The following is a 26,624-nucleotide window of genomic DNA, read 5'->3' on the forward strand; positions in this document are numbered from 1 at the left end:
CATTCTTCTACATCACCTAATAGTATTCCATTATGTATATATACCACATCTTCTTTATCCATTCATCCACTTGATGGACATTTAGGCTGTTTCCATAGTTTGGCTATTGTTTAATTGCACTACTAGGTATTTATCCAAAGGATACAATCCTTTGAATGCTGATTCAAAGAAGCACGTGCATCTCAATGCATTTATTATTTAAATACACTGATGGAATTGATTTTTTACTTAGAATTTTCACAAATGATAATCTGAAGTAACTAGTCAAACTGAGTAAAAAGGCATATCATATGAAACACTGTATTCATTACACTATTTCCTGATACCCAAGAATTTATTCAATTGTTCAATAAGATTTACTGAGTGCCTACTATTGCCAAGTATAAGGAGTAAGTGAAGACTCAGACATAGTACCTGTTCTCAAATAACATTACATTGGTTTTACAGGTAAAGAAACAAACAAAAACTTAATTGAAGTGGGAACTCTCAAACAGAACCGAAAATCTGGTGGCCCTGATCCCAGAAAACAAAGCTAATAGGATTTTTTTTTAATTTTCATCTTAAAATTTTCATGATCACTTTATCCCATTTCTTTTATGATGTTCAATGCAGTACCTGTATTCGATGGATCCAAAATTAACTGAAGAGATGACTTATTTGTTTGGCTGGCTGAAACATCTCCAAATGAATGGTCTGAACTCTCACTGGAACTCTGACAATCAGCAAGAGGACTGCTTTGCCCTTTCTCAGAATCTCTCAGAATCTCTTCCATGGCTTTTTCCAACTGTTCATCACCATTAGAAACTATCTACAGACAAAGCAAGATGATTCTCTTTCAATCATATTATGGTTCTGGACTGCTTAAAGTTTCTAATCTTTTATTTCTATGTCTAATATTTTGTTTCTAAAAGAAATTAAAACAATCTAAATTTTAAATTTAAATATAAGTTACTGAATACCAAGAATTTATACAGTTGTACCTAATTGTATCTGATCTAAGATCTAATTTACAGAGATTTTTTTTTTCCTTTTCTTCTTTTCCTTAAGAGCATATTCTAAAAATCAGGTAATCTTAAATTTATGTGTTTTAAAGGGAAAAGCAGGTAAGTTTAAGTAGATGGTGTCTACAGTGACTGTTATTTGAAAGTTCGTATTTCTTGTTATCATAGCATAAACATATTTGTGATTTCTTTACAAAATCTTGCCACCAGGAGGATTTTTTTTAATTTAAGTTGACTCATCCCTCTCTTAAAAGCAAGTGAGACAAAAAGCTTAATAAAGGTCTTAAATTAAATACACTAACTAAAATGCAGATATTTATTTTTTATGCAAACATTTAAATACATTTAAAGTCATTTATTTAAATACATATTACTCATATTTAAATAAAACCATTGACTATTTTAGTATACTTATAAAACTATATATCCTCAACATAATATAAAATGGGTATTTAATAATATAATTTTTATAAAATTTTATTACATTGATAGATACTTTTGATGCCATAGTTAATACTAAGTAAAAGCCAAACAATATGTAGCATATCGGACTAATTTCTCTATTCCTTTTTCTAGAGGATGGTTATGCAATTATCATGCATAACCTGGGTTATGTATACCTGGGTTTGTTTCTTTTCGAGTTAGAAAAGACAACAAAAATGAAATAGGATAGTATCCAAATAAAAACTCAATAGCTAAAAAATGTAAGACATATTCTTTAAAAGTATTCAGACAAGGGGTACCTGGATGGCTCAGTTGGTTAAGCATCCAACTTCAGCTCAGGTCATAATCTCAAGCCCCACATCGAGCTCCCTCCTGTCAGCCCAGAGCTGGCTTCAGATCCTGCTCCCTCTCCCTCTGTCCCTTCTCCCACTCTCTCTCTCAAAAATAAACATTAAAAAAATATTTTAAAAAAATTTTTTCTGACAAGCCACTTATTCAATCACATACTAGAATGTTACCAGCTGATTTAAAACATGAAAACCATATAGTTGTTTCTTAAGTACAAATAAAACATAACTATTTATGTAATTAACTTTAAAAACCCAGCAGCAAGAGAGACAAAAATATCCAGATAATGGTTAAGTCTTATATAAATTTAAGTCAAATTCCCCAATTATTTTTTCCTTTCTATTTTCCCTTCTATTCCTTATTTCTAAAATTCCAAATTAAAAAATAACTAACCAAAAAACTTTAAAAATACACAAACCAAATAATTAGCCTCTGCATAAATCAAACACTGATACTATTCAAGGTCAGAATTTTAGAAAAACCTTTGTATTTTAACCCAACTCTTGAGATCAGTCTTACCTCATTAAAAAAAAAAATAATTTAAAATAGTATCATTTGTAAGTTAAAAAAGCAAGCAAGAAAGAAATACCTTCAGTTCAGGTTTTTCATCATCTTTTGTAGACGTATCATCTGCATGCTGAGAAACCAAAACAAATTCTTCACTGTTCAGTGTAGCCACAGAATCCGATGACCCAATAACCTTCTGTAATGAAGCTCTGACCTCCATTTCAATTCTCCAAACTTCTCTTCCCACATCCACCTGGTCAAAACTACAGAGATTTTAAAAAAAAAAAAAAAAAAGCATAAATACAAACACGATCAATACTCAGTCTTTAAAAATGGTTCATGCGAAAAAGAATTATCTCAAAACTAGGGAGGCTACCCTTCTTGGACTGGGCCACAAAGTGGAAATGTACTCCCTTCACCCTGAATTCCCAGACTAAAAGAACCATATTGTTCCCTGAAAAACAACACAAACCCGCCCATATCTCAAGTAAACAGATTTACTACTGCTTGATTCTGTATTTCTCCCAGAAATACTATTTTGTTCCTTTTTAATAAATAGAGGAAATAATTAAGCATGATACTAGGAAACAAATTCATACACAAAAATACTCTTTGAAATTACTTTATAATTAAATCCAAATGTTTACAAAAACTTATCTCCTCAAAGATACTGTACCTTAAAATATGTTATCTGTGTCACTGAAGTTGACTAATTAATAAGAAATCAACACCCTGGGACACCTGGGTCGTTCAGCTGAACATCTGACTTCAGCTCAGGTCATGATCTCGCGATTGTGAGATCAAGCCCCGTGCAGGGCTCGGCTTGCTGCTATCAGCCTGTCAGTACAGAGCCCACTTCAGATCCATGGTCCCCTCTCTCTGCCCCTCCCCCACTTCCGCTCTCCCAAAAATAAATAATTATTAAAGGGAAAAAAAGAATTCAATACCCTAAGCCACGTATCTTTTCTTTTCCAGACACATTACCATTTATCAGCAAAAGGGGGTAGGGAAAAGGCCAAGGCTTTCACACTGCATTCATACGGCAAACGGTGTAAATACAGTGTAATTCTGCTTTCTGGATAGATCCATACACCACAGAAACTCAACAATGTCTATCACTTCCAGAAGTTCAAATATTCACACTGCTAATTTTAACTGAACTTGTGTACTACATGACAGACACAGTACTCAGCACTAGGGTTAGAGGAGTGGCTAAGGCACACAAGTGGCCTGCTCTCCTGGAGCTTATATCTAGTAAGAAATCAAGAAAGTAAGCAAATGTAATTCCAAATCAATCTAAAGACTATGAAGAAGACAAGACAGGTTACTGTGACAATGAATTGCTATAAAAAGTATAGGGACAACTTTAAGTAAGGTGGTAGGAAAGAACTCTTGGAAATATCTGAGCTGAAATGTAAAAGAAGAGAACCATAGATTAATCTGCTTGATGATCAAAAGGGTAATGTGATAAAGGGGTAAAGCAAGTAAACTGGGGCTAAAGAACACAGGACTTACAGCACACTGTAAGTGTGCTGATCCATGCCTTAAAATTATCCAGAATTGTTCTTTTTCTCATTCCAATTTGGTTATTCTGTTCTTTGCCTCACATAAATATGGCTGCAATATCTCATTTTGCCTTTAGGTGACACTAACACCATTACTCTTGGCAAAAAAAAAAAGAAAAAAAAATACTTACTCTGAGCTTCAAGTTACACTTCAAAAAGTTAATTACTTCCATCTTCATCAAAATTCAAAATTTCCAGTAACATTAAAATAAAGAATATTTATTCTAGGATAGTGTAATTAGATAGCCATCATTTCATTCTGTTGCACATGTGAATATCCTTCCTTTCAAATATTAAATTCTTCAAGCACATATATCTGTCCTCTAAAGGTTTTTCATTTTGCAAATAAATGTTTCTGAAAGTGCAGTATGTGTTAGGGGCCACATCTGTACCCTTTCAGGCTGCCCCAAGATTCCCTGATTACCTTGATTACCTACACATTCCAGATGTTCTTTCTGTGGCCAATCCTTCTTCAAGTCCAAGCTGCCACTTCTCAACTTAACATCTATGTTGGAAATTCCCCAAGTTCAAGTCCTGAACTTGTGACTCCTTGCCACATACACTCTGGTAAGCAGTATCTCTCACTGCCATGTTTTCAAATAAGATCTATATCTAATAGCTTCCAAATTTCTCTCCCCATCCAATGTCCTCTAAATTCATTTGGAATCCAACTTTTTACTTTTTATTTCCATGTGGAATTCTTACCAATATCTTAAATGTGACCCAAATGGAATTCCCAATGTCTCCTCCAAATTTCCTTCTCATTCAGATTTCCCATTTCAGTAAATAACACCACTTTCTACCAAGCTACTCAAAGAAGTGATCATTCTTAATTCATCTCTACTTCTTTATTCCTCACATCAGCATGTCATGTTAGCCCCACTTCCAAAATTAATCCCACATCTATCCCATTTCTTCCTGGCCATTTTTATCAACCTAATGCAGGCAATGCTCTCATCTACCAAAAGAGTCTCCTAACCCATCTCCTGCTTCCAGTCCTCTCTTCCCCTAATCTACTCATCACAGAGCTGCCAAAGAAATCTTTTGGAAAATAAATTAGATCATATTAAAACTCCACTCTAAAAAGTTTTCACTGGGGCACCTAGGTGGCTCAATCAGTTAAGCATCAGACTGTTGGTTTGGTTTTCACTCAGGTCATGATCTCTCAGTCTCATGGGTTCCAGCCCCACATTGGGCTTGGGATTCTTCCCTCCATCTCTCTCTGTCCCTCCCCTACTTTCACTGTCTGTGACCCTCTCAAAATGAATAAACTTAAAAAAAAATTTAATATTTTCACTAAAATTTAAATAAAATCCAAACTAAGCCAGGACTTACCAACACACCTTTCCCTCTGTGACTTTACCATCACAGCCCTTTAATTACAGAAAGTTCTTTTCCACTTTAGGGTCTTAGCTCTTGCCTCCTTTCATATGGCTGACTCCTAAGGTATCAGCTTTCATTCACCCATTCAACAAATATTTAATGAGTCTCTACTATGCACTAGAAACAATCATGGGACCTGGAGACTAAATGATGAGTAAGACCAATTTCGTTCCAGTCTTCCTAGAGCTAACATTATTAAGGAAGAGAGAAATAACACAGAAAAAAATATAAATCAAGATCACGTACTGGAATATATACTATGAAAGGTAATGAGAAGGTAGGAGGCAATAGGGACCCAGTTGACATTTGGGCTTAATAAGAATAAGTAAGCCATACAAACAACGAGGGGAAAAGAACTTCAAGTAGAGGAAATAGCAGATACAAAAAGTCCAGATATGAGAAAAAGGCTTATGAGAAAAGAGCTATATATAGCCATAATAGCTAGATCACCTTGAGCATGGGTGAGAGCAGTATAAGATGAGATGTTAAAAAGAAGGCAGCGAAGCCTGAGGCCACCCCGTGAAACTGAGGCTATCTAAACAAACCCCCACCCTAATTCCAACTCTTGTTTACCTGAGAATATCACATGCCTAGTGTAGCAGCTAGTACACAGTAGATATTCAATAAATGTATTGAACAAAGTACCAATCAGGCTAAAGTTCTCACAAACAAAAAATGCAGAGCCAGGATTCAAACCAGGTATTCAGACTTCAAAGTACATGCTCTGAACCACTACATTATATCTTGAAGTTTTCTCACCTATTCCTAGAGACTGATGGTTGGTATCTGTCACTATATACACACTGAACCTTCTCCATACCTCTCCTCTCTCCATCAAAAGTTATGTCTTCTCCCAAGACATTCTTCTTTGAGATGCCTGGGTGGCTAATTCGGTTGAGTGTCCAACTCTTGGTTTCAACTCAGGTCATGATCCCAGGGTCATGGGATCTGGCCCCATGCTGGGTTCCATGGTGAGCATGGAGCCTGCTTGAGATTCTCTCTCTACCTCTGCCCTCGCTAGCATGTGCTCTCTCTTAAAAAAAAAAAAAAAAATCTTCTTGGATAAGTGATAAATAGCTACCCTGGCCATTAACTCTAAATCAGCATGGTAGTGGGCACCTGGGTGGCTCAATGGGCTAAGCATCCAACTTCAGCTCAGGTCATATTCTCACAATCTGTGAGTTCCAGAACGTATTGGGCTTTGAGCTGTCAGCACAGATTCTGTGTCTCCCTCTCTCTCTGCCCCTCCCCCGTTCATGCCCTATCTCTCCTTCTCTCTCTCAAAAATAAAATAGACATTAAAAAATTGTTTTTAATAAATAAAATAAATCAGCATGTTAATGAATACTAACGGTTATGCAATTCAAATAAGGTCTCCATTTTTATGAGGTTTTTTTTTTTTTTAATGTTTTATTTATTTCTGAGAGAGAGAGAGTGAGACAGCGTGAGCAGGGGAGGGTCAGAGAGAGAGGGAGATGCAGAATCTGAAATTGGCTCCAGGCTCTCGGCTAGCTGTCAGCACAGAGCCCGACATGGGGCTCAAACCCACGAACCGTGAGATCATGACCTGAGCCAAAGCTGGATGCTCAACGGACTGAGCCACCCAGGCGCCCCTAAGAGGTTCTCTTTAGCCCAAGAGAATATAAGATATTCTGCCATGCTAACAAGAAAACTTTTAGTTTACCAATGTAATTTTCGATCTCTTCAAAACACAGACCAGAATTTCTCATTTTATTCAGAATTAAGTCACCTCTCATTACAAGCATAAAACCCTGCCTCCAAGGGCTTTAGGATTACGTTTAGAAGTTTGCCTAATGCTATTATATTGGGTTGAACATTTTTTTGAACCTCAATGCAGATGCTTACTAAATTTGCACAGAAACACCAAAATCTGAAAATGCAAAGCCAACACTTTAAAATATTTCAGGAGCATCCAGGTGGTTCAGTCGGTTAAGCGTCCAACTTCAGCTCAGGTCATGACCTCATGGTTCTTGAGTTTGAGCCCAGCATCAGGCTCTGTGTTGACAGTTCAGAACCTGGAGCCTGCTTGGATTCCATGTCTCCCTCTCTCTCTGCCCCTCCCCCACTTGCACTCTATCTCCCCTCTCCAAAAAATAAATTAACACTAAAAGATTGTTCTTAGTATTTCAACAGGCAGGTAATAAGACTTAAATGGAGAAAGAATAATCTTCAATAAATGGTGCAAGGACAATTAGTTATTCACATGCAAAAGAATGGAGTTGAACCCCAACTTCACACCATACACAAAACTTAATTCAAAGTAGACCACAGTCCTAAATGTAAGAGCTAAAACTATAAAACTTTTAGAAGAAAACAGGAGTAAATTTTCATGTCCTTCAGTTAAGCAACGGTTTCTGAAATGACAACAAAAGCACAAAATAAAATGGACTATATTGAAATTAACATTTTTGTGCTGAAAATGATACCATGAAGAAAGTAAAAATAGGGCGCCTGGGTGGCTCAGTCAGTTAAGCATCTGACTTCAGCTCAGATCATGATCTCACAGCTCATGAGTTCAAGTCCCACGTCAGGCTCTGTGCTGACAGCTCATACCATGGACCCTGCTTCAGATTCTGTGTCTCCCTCTCTCTCTGCCCCTCCCCAGCTTGCACTCTGTCTCTCAAAAATAAATAAACATTTAAAAAAAATTTTTTAAGATAGTAAAAATAAAACCACAGGATGAGAAAATACTTGCAAATAATATATTCAATAAGGGTCTTGTATCCAGATGGTATGAAGAACTCTTACAACTCAATACTAAAAAGACAAATAATCCCAACTTCTGGTTTCAGCTAAAAAGCATGGAAGTCATCACTCTGTTCGTTACAACAAGAAAAGACTGGACAAACTAAAAGTCACTAGCTTTTCTGGGATGCATCAGAGAACTGGGTTCATGGAAAAAACTGCCATCCCCAAATCTGAAGAGACAGAGAATCCAGAGAGGAAGCAAGTCAGATCTCTTTATCTGAAGCAGAAGCTGCTGGAGCCATAAACTGGTAGGAACACTTAAATGGTAATTTTGACAAACTGCTGGAGGCTAAGAGTGGAATTTGGGTGTGGGATGGAAAAGTGGGTTAAAGAAGGATAACTTGAAATTTTGTTCATATTCAATTGGTGCTTAATAATGATAAATAAGTTTCTAACATTCAAAAAAAAGAGAAAGCTGGAAGAGGTATAATGATTTTAGAACTAGGAAAATTATCAGAGATATCGAGGAATACTATATAATGATAAAGGGGTCAATTTTCCAAGAAAATATAACAATCCCTTTTTTTTTTCATTTTTTTAATGTTTATTTTTAAGAGGCACAGCATGGTGGGGTAGGGACAGAGAGAGAGGAAGGCACAGAATCCAAAGCAAGTTCCAGGCTCTGAGCTATCAGCACAGAGCCAGACTCAGGGCTCAAACCCATGAAAAATTATGACCTGAGCTAAAGTCAGACACTTTACCAACTTAACTCAGGCACCCTGAAAATGTAACAATCCTAAACAAGTTAGCACCTAACAACAGAGTCAAAACATGAGGCAAAAACTGATAAAACTGAACGGACAAACAGACAGGCAGTATTATAGTTGGAGACTTTAACATCCATCTGTGACATTGACAGGTCAAGCACACAGAGAATCAGTGAGGATATAAATGAACCGAATAGCACTACTAATCAATTTTATCTGACATTTATAAAACATTCCATCTAACAATAGAAGAGTAAATTTTCTTCTCAAACTCAGAAGGAATATTCACCAAGGAAGACCATTTTCTGGGTCACACAACACACCCTGACAAGTCTGAAAAACTAAAAATCATACAAATATCTTCTCAACCATAATGGAATTAAACTAGAAATCAGTAACAGAAAGATAGCTGCAAAATCCCCAAATATTTGGAAATTAAACAACATACTTCTAAGTAACCACTAACCAAAGAAGACTCAAGAGAAACAAAAATATTTGAACTAAATGAAAGTACAATTTATCAAAAGTGGGATGCACTGAAAGTGATAGAGAGAAACTTGTTTCATTGAATGCATATACTAGAAAAGGCATCTAAAATCTATAATCTTATAAAAAATCTGTAACTTTTTAAAAAACTGTTTTAATGTTTTTATTTATTTTTGAGAGAGAGAGCAGGAGCACGAGCAGGGAAGGAACTAAGAGAAAGGGAGACACATAATCAGAACCAGGCTCCAGGCGCGCCTGGGTGGCTTAGTCGGTTAAGCGTCCGACTTTCGCTTAGGTCATGATCTCGCGGTTCCTGCTGTGCTGACTGCCAGCTCAGTGCCTGGAGCCTATTTCAGAGTCTGTGTCTCCCTCTCTCTCTGACCCTCCCCTGCTCACGCTGTCTCTCTCTCTCTCCTAGAAATAAATAAAAATATTTTAAAAAATTAAAAAAAAAAGAACCAGGCTCCAGGCTGAGCTGTCAGCACAGAGCCCGAGGTAGGGCTCAAACCTGCAAATCACGAGATCATGACCATAGCTCAAGTAGGACCCTTAATCACCTGAGCCACACAGGTGCCTCTATAACCTAAGATTCTTTAGGAACCTTAGGAAACTAGAAAAAGAAGAGCAAATGAAGAGAAATAATAAAAAAATATGTAACAGAAATCAATGAAACTGAAACAGAAAAACACATAAAAGTCAAAATATCCAAACCAAAAGATGGCTCTTAGGAAAGATAAACAAAATTGATAAGCCACTAGCCAGGCTAAGTAAAAAAAAGAGACGACACAAATTACCAATATGAAAAACAAAAGATGGGTCATCACTACCACTGAGAGGGTAATAAATACTACCAAGAATTCTAGGCCCATAAATTGATGACTTAGATAAATTGAACCAGTTCCTTGGAAGATACAAAGTACCAAATTAAAAAAAAAAAAAGGCAAGTACCAAATATCACACCAGGAAAATTAGAAATGCTGAAAAGCCTTTTAATTTTCAAGAAATTTAACTTTCCAAAAGAGAGAGCACAAGACACAGATGGCTTCACCAGAGAATTCTCCAAATATTTAAGGAATAATATCAATTCTCTATAATCTCTTCCAGAAAAAATAAAAAAGGAAACACATCCTAGCTCCTTCTAGGAGGCCAGCATTACCTTAAGACCAAAACCAGATTATAAGAAAACTACAGACAAAATATTATAAAATTATATTCAACAGTATGTAAAAAGAATTACACCCCATGTAAGACTGACAACCATCAAAAATTAATCAGTGTAATAAAACATATCCTAAGCTAAAGAAAAATCATGGGGTGCCTGGGTGGCTCAGTCGGTGAGCATCCAACTTTAGCTCAGGTCATGATCTCACAGTTTGTGGGTTCAAGCCCCACATCGGACTCTGTGCTGACAGCTCCGAGCCTGGAGCCTGCTTCAGATTCTGTCTCCCTCTCTCTCTGCACCTCCCCTGCTCATGTTCTGTCTCTCTATATATCAAAAATAAATAAAAACAAAAAAATAATTTTTTAAAAAAAGAAAAATCATGATGCCAGTTGATTACAGAAAATATATTTGACAAAATCCAACACTCATCCATTATAAAAATAAAAACTCTCAGCAAGCTAGCAATTGATGAAACTTCCTCAACTTGATTAACAGTATCTACAAAAAACCTACAGTTAACATAATTATGAATCTGGACACTTTCCCCTTAAGACCTGAACAACACAAGGATATCTCTCTCTCTCTCTCTCTCTCTCACCACTCTCATTCAAAACCATAATAAAAGTATACAGATCGAAAAAGAAGAATAAAACAGTCTCTATTCACAGATTACATAATTATCTATGTAGAAAAACCCAAAGAATCTAAAAAAAAAAAAAAAGAGAGAGACAAAGAAACCTCCTAGAACTAATAAATATAGGAAGGTCACAGATTACAAGGTAAACAAAAACAGATTCCCTACCTACAAACAATGAACAACTGAAATTTGAAGTTTTAAAAAAGCAGTACCATTTACCATAGTACAAAAAGATGAAATACTTAGGTATAAACCTAACAAAATACATGTAAGATCTATAAGTAAAAAAACCTATAAAACACTGATTACAGAAATTTAAAAGATCTAAATAAATGAAGAGATACTCAAAGTTCATATTAGAAACTCATTACTGTCCACATGTCTGTTTTTCCTTACCTGCTAAGACTGAATGACCAACTGCAACTCAACTACGAGCTTACCTATGTGCACAAGGGCAGGAACCATGCCTATTTTTATTTTACTCACCAACAACCCAGCACAGTGCCAGCACAGGTAACATGGGCTCAAAATATGTAAAATGCCTGCTAAATAAATAAGTCAATTACCTTGGATGTAGTAGAATGGACTCCCGCATCAGATAGGAAGTTGGACTTAATGAATTCTAAAGTCACTTAATCTTTTTTTTTTTAATGTTTTATTTATTTCTAGGAGAGAGAGAGAGACAGCATGAGCAGGGGAGGGTCAGAGAGAGAAGGAGTCACAGACTCTGAAACAGGCTCCAGACTCTGAGCTGGCAGTCAGCACAGAGCCCGACGCGGGGCTCGAACCCACGAACCGCGAGATCATGACCTAAGTGAAAGTCGGACGCTTAACCGACTAAGCCACCCAGGCGCCCCAAAAGTCATTTAATCTTAAAATTCTCATTCCATGTGATCTGTTGAAGAACTCCATTTCACAAGTCAATTCAAACTACAATTTACTAAATCTACTACTATGCAGCAATATGTTAATAGGTTTACTTCTCTTTATGTATGGCAATCTACTATTATTTCTTCCAATCAAAAGAAACAGCAGCTGGAAATTTGAAGGAGTCTTTTAAATAATATGAAGCTCACTGTTCTGTGAACTCAAGACTAAAACATCCATTTCAACTCAGCATGTAAAACAGAGCAGTGCACAAAAGCAAAACGACTTTCAAAGGCATTTAGTTAAAAGGCTACCCTATTATAATCCAAAAGTTAGACTGTAAAATCTGACCAAAAAAAATTTTACGTCTCCTCAGATATTAAAAAGAAAATACTGGGAACTACACTGTAGGCATAAACATTTTTATTCTTTAGGCATTTTAAAGGCATAAGAGAATAAGGGATAGAAAACTTATCAGTCCTACAGAAAATCTGATGTATGTTTTTTCTATTCATCCCCTTTTCCCCTTCTCAAAGGAGCTCAATGAATATTTCTGACTGAATTGAATCACTTAAACACATACTTATCCCCACACCTACAGCAATTCTACCAATTCTACCAAGTGAAATGGCTTTTAATTCTCACTTCAAGTCCACATCATTTTTGTCAAATGAGCAATGAATTTTAAATTAACACCTCACTTGGATGCCTAAAACTACAATTTTCACATATACACTAGAAACAGTGTAGCAACATTTAGCAAAGTCTAACTGGAAGCTATCTTCTTCCCAAAATAACCGAACATTTTCAAAAGTATAAAATCGTGGTGCACACAGTCCAATTTCTTTTTGTGCCAAATGTGGTTAGCCAGCTTCTTGCTTTTAGCTTATGTGTTTGCACCTATTCATTTTCAAGTAGCTCTTGAACAAAAATAGAACACTGAATATATGAGTGTGAGTCAAAATTGGACAAGATAGGCTGCAAGTTCTATTAGGCATGAGAATTCAAATGACTATAGTAGACTCATTACAACACTGGAAACAGGAAGTATTCTTAATTTACAATAAGAAAACAGATATGAATAATCTGGAACAACATTCACCAACTATAATTCTTCTATGCTTTAAAAAACCAATCCAGTCTTAAAAAAAAAAAAAAAAAAAACCTACTATAGCTTCTATTTACTAAACAGTCCATCCACTATTCCAGTTCTCAGGCAAGAGCCACACCAATATGAATATCTGTATGCAAGTATATCCCTGCCCACAAAGAGAGCACAAAAGGACCTCAGTAATTCACATTACTTTAGGGGACACCTATTTTTATTTATCCAACAATAATCATGGAAATTTTTTTCTGAGAATAAGCCTTCCCTCTGTTCAAATTTCATGGTTTTTATAGAAATCTCAATACCATGGCCAAACAGTTCTAAAGATGGACACTGAATCTAAACTACTTACACCAATTAACCCAATTCCTAAGGTTTTTGGACTGGTGACCAGAGACTTCATCATGACGGTTGCCTGTATTAAAGCAGAAATTTTTTAGATATAAGCTAAGAATTGTTGGTAGCCATGTTTTTCCCCCTATGAAGAAGGCCAATATGCAGTGAAAGAGAAAAACAAATCCTAAATCCAGACAAGCAAGAGAGTCTTAGTTGAGTCCCTATCATTTTGTTTGATACAATCCCGGTGTATAACTCTATCTGTTCCCACCCTCAGTCTTGGTAAAGCCACTGTTCCTTTAATTCTATGAAATATCCCTTTCTATAAATTCTTTTTGCATAAGTTAGTTTAAAAAAAATTTTTAACACTTACTCATTTTTGAGAGACAGAGAGACAGAGTGTGTGTCAGGGAGGGGCAGAGAGAGGGAGACACAAAATCTGAAGCAGCCTCCAGGCTCTGAACTGTCAGCACAGACCTGACGCCAGGCTCGAACTCATGAACTGCAAGATCATGACCTGAGCTAAAGTCAGACACTTAATTGACTGAGCCACCCAGGTGCCCCTGCATAAGTTAGTTTAAATTGAGCTTCTGTCACATGAAACTATTAAGTCCTGATATAATTATATGCTAGCAAAAAGACATAAAAGATATATTTTAATAGATTTCATATAGTAGATATCAGAACAAAAATCTAGGTGAATAAAGAAGATAGTATATAAAAAGTTGACAATTCCCCAGAGAAACAGTATACTGGATGTGATGAAAGAAAAAAAGGGGATAAATTACTTACTTGAAATAATACAGGAGGAACAAAAGAGTAATACAAGTGGTACTTACAAAGGATGGTTTAAAAGGCAATAAAGGGGCATCTGGGTGGCTCAGTCAGTTGAGCGTCTGATTCTTGATTTTGGTTCAGGTCATGACTCATGGTTTCGTAGGCTCAAGCCCCACATCGGGCTCTGCACTGACTCTGTGGAGCATGCTTGGGATATACATTCTCTCTCTCTCTCTCTCTCTCTCTCTCTCTCTGCCCCTCCCCAGCTCATGCTCTGTCTCTCTCAAAATAAACTTAAAAACGTTTTAATAAAATAAAAGGCAATATAATGTTTTATAACCAAAATAGGAAGCCATCACAGGAAAAAGAGGAATTTTAAATGGTAGGCACAAATTATTGTTCCTCCATAATATTCCTTTCCCATAAAAAAGGAATGCAAAACAGGGAAAAATTATTTTAAAACCTGTATTAGGATGGTAATGGCTTACACGTAACTATGGTAGATGAGATTATTGTTATCCTAAAATCTGTGTGGAACCACAGAAGACCCTAAATACTCAAAGCAATCTGAGAAAGAACTAAGTTGGAGGTAACACAAGCCCAGATTTCAAATTATACTACAAAGCTATAGTAATCAAAACAGTATGGAAATAGCACAAAAAGAGACACATACATCAAAAGAATAGAACTGAAAGCCCAGGAAAAAAAAAATCCCTGCTTATATGGTCAGTTAATCTACAACAAAGGAAGCAATAATATACAGTGGTAAAAAGATAGTCTCTTCAATAAATGGTGTTGAGAAAACTTAACAGCCACATACAAAAGAATGAAATTGGACCACTTTCTTATACCATACATAAACATAAACTCAAAATGGATTAAAGACCTAAATATGAGACCTGAAACCATAAAACTCCTGAAAGCAAACATAGGCAGTAATCTCTTACACATCAACCTTAGCAATATTTTTCTGCATATGTCTCCTCAGAAAGGTACACAAGAACAAAAATAAACAATTGGGATTAAGTCAAACTAAAAACTTTTGCACAACACAGAAAGCCATCAACAAAATGAAAAGGCAACCTACTAAATGAAAGAGGGCATTTGCAAATGATATATCCGATATGTGGTTAATATCCAAAATATAAAAAGAACTCCTATAACTCAACACCAAAAAAAAAAAAAAAGCCACAAACAAAAAAAAACACAAAAAAAGAAATTCAACACAAAATGGGCAGAGGATCTAAACAGCCCTTTTTCCAAAGAAGACATACAGATGGCCAACAGACACATGAAAAGGTGCTCAATATCACTAATCATGAGGGAAATGCAAATCAAAACCACACTGAGATACTATCATTTCACACCAGTCAGAAGGAGTCATATCCAAGAGACAAATAACAAGTGTTGACAGATGCAGAGAAAAGGAAACTCTCATACCCTGTTGATGGGAATGGTGCAGCACTGTGTAAAACAGTATGAAGATTCCTTAAAAAACTAAAATTAGAAGTACCATAAGATCCAGTAATTTGACTTCTGGGTATTTACCCAAGGAAGATGAAAATACTAAATCATAAAGATATGTGCACCCCTATATTTAATGTAGCATTGTTTAATAGCCAAGATATGGAAGCAACCTAAGTGTCCATCAGTAGATGAAGGGATAAAGAAGATGTGGTATCTATTTTTTAGATTTTTAATTTAAGAAAAAGGATGTGGTATATATACACATGGAATTATTACTCACCCATAAAAAAGAATGAGATCTTGCCATTTGTGACAACATGCATGGACTCAGAGGGTATTATGCTAAGTGAAATAAGTCAAAGACAAATACCGTGTGATTTCACTTATATGTAAAATCTAAAAACCAAAACAAATAAACAAATGAGCAACAAGAAAAGAGAAACAGACTCATAAATACAGACAACCAGTGGTTGCCAGAGGGGAGGGAAGTGGAGGAGATAGGTAAAATAGGTAAGAGGGATTAAGAGGCACAAACTTCCAGTTATAAATAAATAAGTCATGGGAATAAAAAGTACAACATCGGGAATATAGTCAATAATATTATAAGCCTATACAGTGACACATGATAACTACACTTCATGTAGGGAGTATTTCATAATGTATATAATTCTTGAATCACTATCTTGTACACCTAAAGCTATTATATGTCAACTATACTTCAATTAAAAATAAAAATACTCAAAAAACTGATTAGCTATAATGAGAGGATACAAATACATAAACATTGCTTGCCTCACAATCACTGAATAGTACTTTTATATTGAATAACACTTGCTATAAATAAATAAAGCAAACAAAAACCTGTATCGGGATGGTAAGATTTATAGGTGATTGTTGTAGATTGGATTATTATTCCCTCCCTATTACAGAATTGTACATTTAGGTCCCTTGTCATGTGACTTTGTAATACCTCTCATTAGAGTAAGTGGAGCAAAATATTTCCCTGCCCAAATAATTTGGGGGCTTAGCCATGTTATCTGCTCTGGTCAGTGGAATACCAATAAACAAAACTTGGGCAGAGACTTTAAATGTCTTGAGTTATTTGGCTTTGTCTCTTGAGCCTCTACCATCTATCAGAAAAAGACAGTGGCCAAGGGGCACATGGGTGGTTCAGTGGGTAAAGTGTCAACTTCAGCTCAGGTCATGATCTCACAGTTTGTGAGTTCGAGCCCGACATTGGGCTCTGTGCTGGCAGGGCACAACCTGCTTGGGATTCTCTCTCCCTCTTTGTCTCTGACCCTCCCCTGACTGTGTGTTCTCTCTCTCTCTCTCTCAAAAAAAAAACTTTAATTAAAAAAAAGATAGTGGACCAAGAAGCCAAAAGATTCAAAATGCAACTAGTGAGAAGGACCTGAATCCAATACACAGAAAGAGGTAGAGTCTCCCTCCACACCCACAGAACCATGAGTTAAAAACCTAAATATCCTTTGTATAAGCCAGCAAACACTTTGGCATTGTTACATAGCATTACCACAGTAATGGCTAATTCAGTGACCTATTTTTAAAAGTTTTTTTTTTTAATGTTTTATTTATTTCTAGGAGAGAGAGAGACAGCGTGAGCAGGGGAGGGTCAGAGAGAGAGGGAGTCACAGACTGAAACAGGCTCCAGGCTCTGAGCTGGCAGTCAGCACAGAGCCCGACGCGGGGCTCGAACCCACGAACCGTGAGATCATGACCTAAGCGAAAGTAGGACGCTTAACCAACTAAGCCACCCAGGCACCCCTCAGTGACGTATTTTTAAAGGTCTTCAGCAGGGGTGCCTCGCTGGCTTAGTTGGAAGGGAATGCAACTCAATCTTGTGGTCATGAGTTCAAGCCCCACATTGGGCTTGGGGATTACTTAAAAATAAACAAACAAATAAACTTTAGAACTGTCTTTAGCATTATTATGCTATCTTTAGATTAAATAAAAATCAGAAAAGCTAACAATGAAATTAACAAATCTATCCCTCAAGGAAACATTGATATGGTTTTTCAACTACTGCCTAAAAAATCTAGTGATGTCTGTAATTTTTATATTCCACTGAATTAAAATGTATTTCCAGGGGTGCCTGGGTGGCTTAGTCAGTTAAGCGTCTGACTTTCGCTTAGGTCACGATCTTGTGGTTCGTGGGTTCGAGACCTGCGTCGGGCTCTGTGCTGACTGCCAGCTCAGAGCCTGGAGCCTGTTTCAGTCTGTGACTCCCTCTCTCTCTGACCCTCCCCTACTCACGCTGTCTCTCTCTCTCCTAAATAAATAAATAAATAAATAAATAAATAAATAAAATGTATTTCCATAGGCTACCCTTCTAATACTAAGATTCAATTCTAAACATACTCAATTGTATGAAGCTTTGACCCATGTATTATGCTGTAGTTTAGAAAACTCTACTCTTGGGACTCCTAGGTGTTCAGTCTGTTGAGCTTGATTTTAGCTCAGGTCGTGATCCCAAGGTCATGGGCTTGAGCCCCACATCGGGCTCTGTGCTGAGCACAGAGCCTGCTTGGGATTCTCTCTCTCTTTCCCTCTGCTGCTCTCCCCCACACACACACTCTCTAAAATAAAAATAAAAATAAAACTCTACTCAGCAATATCTCCTAGGCAATAATGTAAATGAAAAAAATTTTTCTTAATTTTTTTAATGTTTATTTTTGAGAGAGAGAGAGACAGAGCGCAAGTGGGGGAGGGACAAAGAGAGAGGGAGACAGAGAATCCAAAGCAGGCTCAAGGTTCTGAGCGGTCAGCACAGAGCCCAGGGCTCAAACCCACAAACCGCAAGATCATGACCTGAGCCAAAGTCAGATGCCCAACTAACTGAGCCACCCAGGTACCCCTTAAAAAGTGTTTTTTTAAGTTTACTTTGAGAGACAGAGAGAGCAGAAGCAGAGAGAGAGGAAGACACAGAATCTGAAGCAGACTCCAGGTTCTGAGCTGTCAGCACAGAGCCCAAAGTGGGGCTTGAACTCACAAACCATGAGATCTTGACACGAGCTGAAGTCAGATGCTTAACCAACTGAGCCACCCAGGCGCCCAAAGATTCTTATTTTTTTAAAGTTTATTTATTTTTGAGAGGGGCGGGGAAGCAAACATGAATGGGAGGGGCAGAGAGAAAGAGGGAGAAAGAAAGAATCCCAAGCAGGCTCTACATGATCAGTGCAGAGCCTGACACAGGGCTCAAAGTCACAGACCATGAGATCATGGCCTTAGCTGAAACCAAGAGTCAGATGCTTAACGGACTGAGCCACCCAGGTGCCCTAAATGAAAAATACTTTGAAAATATACTCAAAAATTTTAATGACAATTGACTTTTTATTTTTCTCTTAGTTTTTCTGCCATTATTATATATGCCATTTTTCAAGAGTAAGGTCGATAAAATTATATAGTAATTTATTTCCTGGAAAACCAAGGTCTGTACAATTCAGATTTCCATAAATTTGGCTTAAGACTAATTATCAGCTTTGTGCCCAGCAGGTACAGGCATATGGTCAAGGGGGAAAAAATCCATCACACAACAGAAGAGTTCATCACTAAAGTATCCACTTTATAGTATAGCCCCACTTGATATAATAAAACTGAAGTCTTATGATATGTGGGTCACCATCTAACACTTAGTATCTTGTATGATACTGCATAAAGCACATATCACAGTTCTTTCTGGCCCAGTGTATCCATGAGAAAAGGCATCTCACTTCTATGAACACACTGGTTTCTTTATATGAGAAATAAGGGATTGGACTACTTGATCTCCAAGATCTCTAAGCTCCAAAGCTTCTACACATCATTTGTCTTTTGAATAGCTGAAGCAGAAATATTTTTTAAAGCTACAGCACAAAAAAATTACATAATTTTTCTGGAAGTTACAGAGCCTGAAACAGAACCTAGAAATCCTCAACTGAGAAATCTATTTAAATACTAACATATTACCTTTCCAAGGACTGGTAATTATTACACTATTACAAACATTTTGATTGCAATCAATGGTCTCTTCTGCTCTCACGTAACACACTCTATGAAAGTATACCAAAATATAACACCTAGAAGAATTAAGGGGACAAAGGGGTACCTGGGTGGCTTAGTCGGTTAACTGCCTGAATTCAGCCCAGGTCATGATCTCAAGGTTCATGGGTTCAAGCCCCATGTTGGGCTCTGTGCTGACAGCTCAGAGCATGGAGCCTGCTTCAGACTGTGTCTACCTCTCCCTCTGCCCTCCCTTGCTCACGCACTTGCTCGCTCTCTCAAAAACAAATGAAAACATTTTTTTAAAAATTTTTAAAGAATTAAGAGAAAAATATGTGAATTCATGTTTACTGTGTTTTGCCACAATAATTGGCACTAACAGAAGAAATGCTAATTACCAATTTGTTGGGTATAGCATAGAGAGAGACTCAATGTAGCAACCAAAACTTCATAAACTTGGCAACCAGACATGGTTCCTACAGGGAAGAGAAAGACTAGAGATTTGATCCCTACAAGATTAGCAGTGAAGGACACCTCAGTCATTGCACCAACACAACTAAAGAAAAGAAGTCAAATGATATTTTTTAATTGTTTTTCTTTTCCTATTAAGTCTATAAAGATCTGTCTCTGAAGCACAGAGCCCTCTGGGTTAAGTCTACAAAGATCTGTCTCTGAAGCACAGAGCCCTCTGGGTTTAGTGTAACACTGAATGTTTCACCTTTGAACCCATCAGAAGAAATTTAAATACATAAAACCCAAATGCTTCTTGGCATACAGTGTTAATGTTTGAATGTGTTATGCATTTATCTATGTCTGGTACTGCAAGAATTAGTGAGCCACATAAAAGAATTAGAGTTCTTAAAAATTCCTCAAATTAACTAGGTTTCAAGAAAAGGCATTTGGTAGATTTTATAACAAAGAAGAGGTACTATACTTCAGACTACTTTCTAATCTTTTCAGTAAAACTATTCAACAGGATGCTTATGAGGAAAGTTAAGTCATATGAAAAAAAGTTTTGAAATCCTAAGAAAAGGACTTCCAAATTGTGTTGTACAGAATAAGCTGAATAAGTTAGTATTTAGGAAATATTACGACATGTACCTAAAATTCTGTAAGAGTTTCTATTACAGAATGTCATGTGTCTACAAAAGCACAGGGGAAGAGGGTCTTGCTAAATAAACTATAAACTGAGTCCCTGTTCACTGGGAAAATAACTCAAAGTAAAAACTGTTCTAGCACTAGGTTTTCCTACTTTACAAATTTTCATTCTCACAAGGCAAACAAACCCAAAGATACTTTATATAATTAGAAGAACAAATTACTCAATGACCCCATAACCATTTCTATTGACTATCCCACCTACCAGCAGATGTTTTTAAGTGCTTTCTGATGTTTTAAATAGGAAAAGTGTGATAAAAAATAAGCTGTCAGAAATCCAATATTTGACAGTTTCTCATGTTGCTGAGTGTGCATGTTGATGTCCATCTTGGTACTTGTCATGTCTTTGAATCCTGGATGACAAGCCACAGTAGACTTGCTGCACACCGAGGGCAGAGATAGGAACATCAGAGCCGCAGGTTCTAATGCCACTCCATTAACTCGATTCTTTCCATTAATTTTTTAACAAGCATTCACTGTTGTTGCTGATGTTCAACACTTACTATCTGTCAAGCGTATAGAGTAATCTTCTCCAAATGCATATCTAAGAGACATTTCAAACTCAACATACTCAAAAATCACACTTCCAACCTTTCCCCTAACCCACGTACCCTCACTCCACACCACCCTCCTGCAGATTTTCTCATCTCAGTAGATGGCCATTCCATCCTTCTGGTTACTCTGGCCAAAATTATCAGTCATGCTACTCCTCTTGTTCTCTTTATCTCCTTCCTCAAATGAACTCTCTCTCTCCACTCCCACTACCCTCTCACCTTACAGCTACAACATCAGCAAATTACTTTGGTTCTACCTTCAAACTACATTCAGAAATCATCCATTTCTTACCACTACCACTGCCACTACCACGCCCCAGCCCCACCTACTATTATCTCTTACCTATATTATCCTAAAAGTCTTCAAAACTACTCTCTGTGCTTCTTTACTTGCTCCCCTATGGTCTATTTTCAAAACCAACCAGAATGATTCTTTTAATTTAGTTCTTGCCAGTCCCCTGATCAAAACTCTCCAATGGCTCCCCCAACTTACTCATAGTAAAAGTGACTGCACTATAAACTCATCCCTCCTCACCACTTCCCCCAACCCCATCTTACCTTACCTTTGTGATTTATCTCCTACAATTCTCTCCCTTGTAGACTTAATCCCATCTAAAACAATCTTCTTCCTTTCTCTAAACAACCTGGCACACTTGTTCTGGCTGTTGCAAAACAGAACACTCTTCAACCAGGTGTCTGCTAACATGTTTACTTCCCTGTTCACATCTTTGCTCAAATTTCATCTTCTTGAAAGGCCTGCCCTGATTGCATTATCTCATACTGCTTCCCCACCACCAATTTCCAATCCCCTTTATACTGGTCTACTTACTCTTTCTTTCCCAGAACACTTATATTCTAACATGCAATCTGATTTACTTTTGTATTATATTTACTGTTCACTGTCTGCTTCTCCCACTAGAATGTAGCATCTCCAAAGCCAAGGATATTGTTTTATTCATCTAGAATATCTGGCATATAACAAATATTTGCTGAATAAATGAATTAATGATTATCAAAGGTGAGTAAATTCAAAGTTCTTAAAACCCAAGGAGCCATCTAATAACCCAGAGCCTGATCAGAACTTTACCTATAAAGGATGATAATAGCATTGACAGTTTCTTTCACTGGGTAAATAACCAGCATACACTTGTCATTATATAGAATTTCCACAGGCTTAGGATATAATGAGGTAATTTTAAGTTTATTTATTTTGGGGCACATGGATGGCTTGGTTGGTTGGGCATCCGACTCTAGCCCACGTCTCACAGTTCGTGAGTTCAAGCCCCACATCGGGCTCACTGCTGTCATCATGGAGCCCATTTTATTCTCTTCTGTCCCTCCCCTGCTCACCCTCCCTCTCTCAAAAATAAACCTTTAAAACAAAAAGATTTTTTTTTAATTTTTTTTAAAATATTTTTTATTTACTTCTAGGAGAGAGAGAGAGAGATAGTGTGAGCAGGGGACGGTCAGAGAGAGAGGGAGATACAGACTGAAATTGGCTCCAGGCTCTGAGCTGGCAGTCAGCAAAGAGCCCGACGCAGGGCTCGAACCCACAAACCGCGAGATCATGACCTAAGCAAAAGTCGGACGCTTAAATGACTAAGCCACCCAGGCGCCCCAAAAAGATTTTTTTTAAAAAAGATTATTTATTTTGAAAGAGAGAGCACACGCAAGCACACATGAATTGGGGAAGGGCAGAGAGAGAAAATTCCAAGCAGGCTCTACAATGTCAGCGCAGAACCTAATGTGGGGCTCTTTCTCACCAACCAAGAGAGCTTGACCTGAACTGAAATCAAGGCAGATGCTTAACCAACTGAGCCACCCAAGTGCCCCTAAGGTAACTTTTAAAAGAAGTAGGGGCACCTGCATGGCTCAGTCAGTTAGGCGTTGGACTTCAATTAGGCCTCTGACTTCACCTCAGGTCATGATCTCGCAGTCCCTGAGTTCAAGCTCCAGGATGGGCTCTATGCTGACAGCTCAGAGTCTGAAGCCTGCTTCAGATTCTGTGTCTTCCTCTCTTTCTGCTCCTCTCTTGCTCATGATCATTCTCTCTCTCTGTCTCTCCCCCCCCTCAAAAATAAATAAACATTAAAAATATATATTTAAAAAATAAAAATAAAAGACAGTAAACTAAAATGTTAGAGACCTCCTCACCAATTTCCCATTTATGCAAGGAAAATGAAAACAGTGACAAACCAATGATATTAAGAAATTATTGTTGATATTTCTGAGAGTGTGAAAATGGTGGTATTGTTATGAGAGAGTCCTTGTCTTTTGGCAACACATAGTGAATATATACAAATTAAATAACATGATGTCTGAGATTTGCTTCAAAAAATCTGGGTGGGCACAGAGGAAACTAGATTGGTCATCATTTGATAACTGCTAAAGTTGGTAAAAGGTCACAGGATTATATCATTCACCCTGATTTTGTATGCTTGTAATTTGTATTTTATATGCTTAAAATTTGCCAAGATAGAAGAAAAAAAATAAAGTAATAATAGTATGGAAAGTAAGTTTTTAAGAAAACCACAGAAACAAAGCCTATACTTCCTTTAGCATCTAGCACGTGACACCCAAATAAATGATGAAAAAATAAAGTACATGTCAAAATTAAAGAACAGTTCCTAGAAACTTCCATAATGGAAGAGCAAATTAAAACAAAAGAAAACAACCAAAGTCAGGCCCTCCTTCATTGTCAAGGAAAAACAGCATGCAAAGTGAGAGCTACAGTGATCTCAGATTTGAATGACTGAAACAAAAGAGGACAACCTCAAAAGACTTTTCATCTCTTTACAAGAAAAGGCCCCACACTTTATTCTATAAATGTTATTCATAAAAATGCAAAATATAATCAAAAGGAACAAAAAACTGTGGCTGAAACTTTATGTACCTAATAACACTGCAACATCATTAGAAGGAACAGCAATAGAAATATTAAGACTCAATTTGATTAGAAAACAAATACAGCAGGAAACAAACACTATCTCAGTCCCAGAAAAGGTCAATTGAACAAAAAATTGTAAAGGCATAGAAAACTCAAATCTTAGAAAGGCGAAGGTAGTATAACTACATACAAAATTTGAATCCTTCAAAACATAATTTCTATCTCTACTAGAAGCAGCGTCAACAATCTCGACCCAGCTAATTAAATGTGCTCTAGTCCAGTGATATTAGCCTATGGGGTTATACGGTCAAAAACAATTTTGTGAGAGCTGCCCATCTAGCCTGTGTACAGAGAAATGTTTGGGTTTCTTTAAATTGACATTCAAGTAACTAGAGAGAAAAATCTAATGGACTAAGTATAAAAAGGCATAAAATTTTCCCAGCAGGAAAAGAAACTGTTATTTATGCCAGTTTATCCTGCTAATGTGCCAAAGAGTAAGATGTGAAATATGTGTTTCACATTCTAGGAATACCAGATTTTTAGCTACCACCTACATAGGAGCTTATATAAAAACATCTCAAGTACCCATTTTAGTTTGATTTTTCTCTTGCCTCTACTCTTACTTGACACAAAATCTCAAATTCTTAATAAAAACAAACTGAAATAGGTACCGGAGATGATTTTATGCCACTAATTCCCATTACAGTATAATACACCTTGCTGCTAATCAAAATAATCTCATTTGCTTTTTGATTACTAATTTTCATTTTATAAAGATTTGTTTTCATGTAACCTAAACAATCGTCTTAATAAACCAAAATACCACATTTCAAAGAGTTAAAAATTCACCTACTTTAAATTTGCTCTCATTAAGATAAGCCCTTCAATCTAAGGATTATTTATTTTATGTTTCTCCTACTCTAAAAGACAAAAGTAATATCACAGTCTGCAGTCATTGTAAGACTGATTTAATACAGTCAACAACTCCATAATGAACTAGGCAATAATGTGTTTATTACTTCATGAAACCCTTAAAAGGTCTTATAAACAAAGGTATTATAAACAAGATCTAAGCCATATATAAATTTTAATTATTACAGCACAAAAACATCTGAATATCAAAAAGAAAAAGCAGCAATTATTTATCATGAACTACTAAGGGGCGCCTGGATGGCTCAGTTGGTTAAGCGTCTGACTCTTGATTTCAGCTCAGATCATGTTCATGAGTTCGACTCCCGTGTCAGGCTCCAGGCTGTATCAGCACAGATCCTGCCTGGAATTCTCTCTCCTTCTCTCTCTGCCCCTACCCCACTCATGTTCTCTCTCTGTCTCAAAATAAATAAACTTTAAAAAAAGAAGAATGAAAGAACTATCCAAATGTAACACCTGAGTGGCTCAGTCAGTTAACCACCAGACTCTCAATGTCAGCTCAGGTCTGATATCACAGATCATGAGTTTGAGCTCCACACTGGGCTCTGTGCTGGCAGGGTGGAGCCTGCTTGGGATTCTCTCTCTCTCTCTTTCTCTCTCTGTCTCTGTCTCTCCTTCTCTCTCTCTGCCCCTCCCGAGCTTGTTCTCTCTCAAAGTAAATAAACAAACAAACAAAAAAAAAAATCTGTACTGTGAAAATAAGTCCCTAGCTGACTGTGATATGCATATTCAACCACTTGAAATATGCTCATCCTGAAGGATGTACACTATGGAATCTCCTTATTTAATTCAATTTATACAATATTCATTCAACTAACAACTATTAGGTGACAGGGAATATGGCAAATAATGAAAATGCACTCATACAGGGGCGCCTGGGTGGCTCAGTCAGTTAAGCATCCAACTTCAGCTCAGGTCATGATCTCACAGTTTGTGGGTTGGATCCCCGCATCAGGCTCTGTGCTGACAGCCTGCTTCGGATTGTGTGTCTCAATTCCTCTCCCTCCCCCACTCATGCCGTGTCTCTCTCTCAAAAATTAAATTAATAAAAACATTTTTAAAAAATTTTTAATAAAATACATTCATATAAAATGGGGTTCTCTGCTCTCCAGGAAAAGGTGCCAACCACATGCCCAGAACATCAAGAATATCTATGACCACAACAGATTTTTTAAAAGCAAGACATCAGCAGTACTGTGTTCTGCTTAAGAAACAAGCAATAAAGTAGTACAGCAATGAGAAAGGTTACCTGTGTGAATTAGAGGGGTTATTTATGAACAACCCAAATTAAGAAGTGAACAAATTCCATGGTTGTTCAAAGTATATTAAGTGGAGCACTGAGGAAGTCTTTCACCAAGAGGGATCTAAACACAGCTCCCACTATCCACCATTAGTGCAATGGGGCAGTGTCTGAGTTTGGGACTAAATCTACTTACAAGAGTTCAAGCTCTAATAAATATTGACAATGAAGGCCATTAAAGCCTGTTAAGCCCTCAACTAATAGAGTCAGGCATACACACAACTAGATTTAATCC

At 36.9% G+C, this 26,624-nt stretch overlaps 1 protein-coding gene across 2 annotated transcripts in view; it reads right to left on the bottom strand.

Annotated features, from left to right (window-relative positions):
- Window positions 1–26,624, bottom strand: part of RABGAP1L (RAB GTPase activating protein 1 like) — a 746,017-nt gene that overhangs the window by 674,019 nt on the left and 45,374 nt on the right. For both annotated transcript variants that reach the window (XM_039242373.1, XM_039242374.1), the window contains exons 2-3: window positions 2,383–2,563; window positions 616–808 (exon numbers count right to left, since the gene is read on the bottom strand). In XM_039242373.1, coding sequence (XP_039098304.1) covers window positions 616–808; window positions 2,383–2,520 — 331 coding nt within the window. In that variant the 5' untranslated portion in view covers window positions 2,521–2,563. The remainder of the gene's footprint in view (window positions 1–615; window positions 809–2,382; window positions 2,564–26,624) is intronic.

Source organism: Hyaena hyaena, unplaced genomic scaffold, assembly GCF_003009895.1.
Source record: "Hyaena hyaena isolate Hyena2069 unplaced genomic scaffold, ASM300989v1 scaffold_209, whole genome shotgun sequence".
Taxonomy (NCBI): Eukaryota; Metazoa; Chordata; class Mammalia; order Carnivora; family Hyaenidae; genus Hyaena; species Hyaena hyaena.